Consider the following 5,261-nt stretch of genomic DNA (forward strand, 5'->3'; position numbering starts at 1 on the left):
TCCCCCTCAGCTTTTACCCATCAGCTCTCTCTCTGTGTGTGTGTACGTGATCATCTCGTACGCTTCTCCTTTCTTTTTTTCTTCTCTTTGCAGCACCTTCCATTGCCTTCGCAGTTATTTTTGCGTTTGTTGTTTCGGGCTGCGTGGCTATTTGCAGCACTAACTCTACTGAGCTTTTTTTTTTATCTCTTCCCTTCCGTCGCTTTTCTGTTCCACCACACTCCAGTGGCAGGGATCCAGAGCGTATTGTGTTGTTTTCTCTTCTTTGGTGTTCGTTCACCCCCTCCCCTCTCCCCTCCCCCCCCCCCCCACACACACACACACACACACGGGCTGCAAAGTGGCATGCGCTGCATCGGGCGCCTCGAGTGTCTCTTTCTGACTCTCGCGACAACGATCAGCCGTTCTCTGGGTCTTGTTTGTTTCACTGAAATCTGCCGCCCGCCACCCACGCGCACACGTCTCCATGTATCCTCGTGCTCGCGCTAAGGGGGGCCCGAAAGGAATCGGGCATGGAGATGACGACGCGGTCTTAGCTGTGGCTCAGCCGATTGCGCCGCCGCTAGTCTCTGACGCTCTCTCGCAGTCCAACACAACAGTCGGGCATAGTGAGCCTCCTCACTTCTTCTTACACAGCACTTCTAGCCATCACGCCTCCATGGGTAGCGGAAACCGGCAGAGCGTGCATACATCGCAGCAGCAGCCACCACCAACACTAACACCCGGGACACACATACCACCAGGCATGTACTGTGAGTCGATGGAGGATAGGAGTGCCTCATCGCCTGCACCGCCACCACTGAACCTCTACGCTGGTAGCACGCATCACCACAGCGGCTTCGTAGGGACTGGCATGCACCGCCGCACAGCGTCACTCTCATACGAGCAACAACAGCAGCTACTGCCGCGACCGCCGCCGCTTCACATGAGCGGCCATCAGGGAGACTGGATAGCGGGCGCTAGCAGCAGTCTGACCATGGGTGGCACGACAACGCTTGACTCCCCTGCGGGTATGATCTTCTTTAGCACGACGGGGCCGCCGTCCTTCTCGCAGCACAGCCGTACAAGCAGCAGCATGCCTGGTGCCCCAACGGGTGCAGCGGGTCCTGAATGCACGAAGTACCGACCACCGCCAGGCTATGGCGAGATGAACCTCGGCAGCAATATTGGGGCCGGTGCGTCGTGGACAAACAACAGCAGTCTCGCGTCTATGAATCGCACCGTCACTTCCCTGAACGGCAGCGTCATCAATGCATCCAACGCGATACGCAAGTCGTCGTGCATGGTTCCCTCACCGACAGGGGTCTCAGTTGGTGTCAGCACGGCACTCGGCGCGACCGCGCCACCGGGGCCTTCGAACACGAGTGCCGACGCACCCATCATGCAGATTGAACTGACAGAGTGTAGCCGCCCAGTTGCGACGCCTGCTCCTTTGGGTCATGTTTACGAGACCGACCCGTCAGGACACTCTACCACGACCGCACCGTCTCCGAACACCTCCGCAAGAGCGGCCGCGACGCCTTTGAGTGCCGCCGTTCCCAGGTTGGCGACGCTCATGGTCAAAGTGAGCGGAAGCGCGTCAGCAGTGTGCCCCTCGGCACCTCTGTCGCCTCTGATCAGCTCCCCATCACTCGCCCAGCAGCAGCCTGAGTTGCCGGCACGACAACAGCGCTCCGCTGGGAAATCTACCCGCTCGCGTCCCATGACCTTGGACCCCCGTAAGGGCAGCTGTGCCAGCGACAGGAACGACACTTCAGCCTCGGTGGGCAACATGGATAGCGCTGACGCAGCGTTCCATGAAGATCAAGGCAGCTCGCCTGGCATGAGGCCGTCGAAGCCAACCATAGAGGAGGCGGAAGCGCGGTACCGCTATCTCTACGAGGAGTTCCTAAAAACGAGCCGCGTGCGTGCGAAGCTCGTCGAGGAGAGCGATCGCATGAAGCGTGAGCAGACGATGCTGCGAGAGGAGCTCGACTACTACCGCCGCAAGGTCGCATTTGCCGCTGAGGAGCGGGAAGCGCTCTTGGCTGACTACCGAGATGACGTTCACAGCGCCTTGCGCCTCGCACAGCTGCTGGCGGCGGATGTTGCCGCTGCGTACAACAGCCGTGGTAGTGCGCCAAATTCAACTTTAGAGCGGCACGACGGCGGCGAAGGTTTTCCTGCGGTGTCTCCGCAGCAGACGCTCGACGCAGCCGTGGCTCGCATCTCTGCCAACAACGCCTCCATTGCAACGGCGGCGGCCCCAATCACCCCTCCTCTTACCGGAATTCCGACCCCGCCGTCCGTCGCGGAGCACCTCGGCCTGCGGTGCGGGAAGTGGATGCTGATGCCAGCTGTGGCGCCCCGATCACCCATCATGGAGGAAGAACCCTGCCACCCAGGCCCTCGTGAGTGGCACGGGGGCGGCAAAGGACCGCAGCATCAGCTAGGTGTCCTGCTGCGCGACGAGATGCGCGACGTGCATCTCAACACCCACGCAGCGATAAGCACGTACATGACCAGCCTCGACTACGGATTCGCACCCGTGTCCAACCAGCCCAGCTATCCACCTGCCAGTTCGCAAGGGCAGCGCCAGCAGCAGCAGTTTAGTAGCGAGTATCGAGGTCTCCATTTTCACGTGGATGTCCCCCGCTTTCACTCCCACACGGCGTCCGGTGTGTCGGACCCGGTAAATGCCGGCGGAGACGACAGTGGAGGAGAGAGCACACCAGTGTGCACCACATCTATGTAATTGTCGCCCCCAGAACAGCTGTCGTCTCCTTACCTCGCTCCACAGAGCTCCCGCGTGATTTCGGCTCCAATGAAAGTGAAGCACTGCCGCAGCCCTGTGCCGCTTGAGGGGGGGGGTATCGAATAAAGCGCGCGGCTGACCCAGCAGTGGTGAAACCACTCGCTGAACTTTGTGGTCGGCGAAGGGGTTTCACAGCACGGGTACGCGAAAAGCTGGCAGCGTCAGTGTCCCCTTATACGAGGCTGGGGGATCGAGAAAAAGAGTCGGTGGGTGGGCCTGTGAGGTATAATCTACTGGTGAGGCTGGTTGAGGAAAGGGGAGAGGCGCACGGGCGTACACATCTTTGTGCAGCTGTGAGAAGATGACAACGACGCCTACACAACCTGACCTGCTGCTGCTATGCTCCGCTCCCCCTTTTCGTATCCCTATCGCGTCTTGTGCGTGTGCGTTCGCCAGCCACACCTGAAGGTCGCGCGGAGCTCCATCACTCATCCCCCAGCTCTCAGAAATCACCTCGCTTCTCCCTACGTCGCCGTTTCGCTCTCTGTGTCTGCCTCTCGAACGTGGGGTGCGTGCGAAGCCGAGAGAGGAGGGAGGGGGAGCAAGAGCCAACATAACTGGTGGACAGGATCACGCTATTTGAGCACGTACACCCTTTCCCTCCCCCATGTTCTCCCACAGTCTATTTTTTCTTCTTTGCGTCGTGCTTCGCACTGCAGTGGAGGCATGCATGTATGCCTCGAGGCTCACCACTTGTGTGTCTATGCTCTCCTTTCTTCACTCTGTTCTTCGTCATCTCCTCCGCAGCAATGTGTGTTCAGTGGTGTTGTTGCTCCCTCGTAGTCTCTCCTCGATTTCCTGGGCTCGCTTCCTTTTCTCGTGCCCCCCGCCCGCTCTCTGCGTGTATGTGTGTGGGTCCTGCGCTTCCCTTCAGCAAACTCCTCAGAAGCGACCCCTTGAGTTTTTTGTTGTTTCCGTTCCCCTTTTGCAGGAGTGAAGGGGGTGAACTGGCGTGACAATCAACGTGTAGGGCCCGTGAGGACGGACGGGAACCCATGCAAAGCTCACTTCTTTATGTGTGTAGTCGCCACCACTTCCGTGCTGCCGACATTCGGCCATTTGGCCCACCCCTCTCCCTCTCCTCCTCCCCCCACTCGTACTCGTACTCGCTTGCCCGATCTCTTGTGCCTCTGTGGCCTCTTTCTCGGCAACTTTTTCGTTGTTCGTGCGCTCGCCCCTCGGTGTCTGTCTTGCCGTGGCTCTTGTGATTGCCGATGAGTCACAGAGAGCCGCAGTCGTTGCTGCTGTGTCAGGGTGTGGCTCAGTCTCACAGCCTTTGCGATGGGACTTGCGTGCTGCCGTCTCTACTGGTCTTCCCTGTTTATTCCCTGTTCACCTTGCGGAATCGATGACGCGTAGGTGTGTGTGTGTGTGTGCGTGGTTGACTCTCTGCTTCGGCATGTCTGTGTATGATGGAGCGTCTTTCGCAGCTCCTTACAGTTTTTTCTCAATCCCAAAGCGCCTCCACATCCCCACAACACCCAGGCTAAAGCCAAGTTCGCTACCACAACAGTGAGGCAGAGCACAGGCATGTCTGGCGGAGGTTATTCGTGGGCTCTGTCTTTTATTGGTGTATGGGGAAGTTGGTCGCAGAGGACTTGCCTAGACGGAGAGAGGAAAGAGAAGCCAACACGAGGAGTGTGACTGGCCATCTACATGCCTGCCTCTACGCGGCTAGGTTTCGTGTGTTGTTCAGCATAGAAGAGGACAAGCAGTGGTGCGCAGAGGCTCCAGGGAAAACGGGGGCCGAGCCGGATGGTGGTGCCGAGTGATGTGCCAAACTTCCCCGCCTCAATGGGGCTGTGCAACTTTTCACATAAAATGAGGAAAAACAGCGCGCACACACACACACACTGAGAAATGGACGCATTTTTTTTTTTCTCTCTCTCTCGAGGTCTCGAAGAGTTGTGATGTGTTCAGCCAGAGAGGGGGAGTAGGTACCCGATATGCTACGTTAGCTCTCCCTGATGCCGCGTCCTCTTACCCAGCGCTGTTGTATTCCGCTGATTTCCACTGTGTGATCCTCATTACTGTCGCATCTCCTTTTCCTGCCATTCTTCTTCGGTGCTAACTCTGTTTTCCTCTTCCTCTCCCTCATCTATGCAATACGCTCGCTTTTATTGTGTTCAGTTCGTATATCTTCTCTCTCCGATGCCTCTCTCTTGTTCCTTGCAGTTTGCACTGCTCTGACACACAACTGAACTCCAAACCACCATACACACACACACACACACATACAAGCTTAGTCGCACGAAACACAGCGCACTGACGCGAAAAGCACATACAGTTGCTCACGTTCACTCGAGTCTGTTTCCCATCTACGTTGCCCCAGCAAGCAGGGTCGTCTCCCGTTGTCGCTTGATTTATCGCCAAATTGTCTATCAAGAGCTCGTTGCCCACAAGCAACGGCTGCCAGCTATTAGAGCCACGAAACAAACATCGCCAGAAAACAAAGGAAAAAAACATA

The 5,261-nt window shown here is 57.5% G+C and overlaps 1 protein-coding gene across 1 annotated transcript; it reads left to right on the forward strand.

Annotated features, from left to right (window-relative positions):
• Nucleotides 1-466: 466 nt before the first annotated feature.
• Nucleotides 467-2,734, forward strand: LBRM_19_0920 (hypothetical protein, unknown function; the record flags this gene model as incomplete). The annotated part of the gene is made up of 1 exon (XM_001564138.1): nucleotides 467-2,734. The coding sequence occupies one exon, from the start codon at nucleotides 467-469 to the stop codon at nucleotides 2,732-2,734; it is 2,268 nt and encodes a 755-aa protein (XP_001564188.1).
• Between the last annotated feature and the right edge of the window lie 2,527 nt (nucleotides 2,735-5,261).

Source organism: Leishmania braziliensis, chromosome 19, assembly GCF_000002845.2.
Source record: "Leishmania braziliensis MHOM/BR/75/M2904 complete genome, chromosome 19".
Classification (NCBI taxonomy): Eukaryota; Euglenozoa; class Kinetoplastea; order Trypanosomatida; family Trypanosomatidae; genus Leishmania; species Leishmania braziliensis.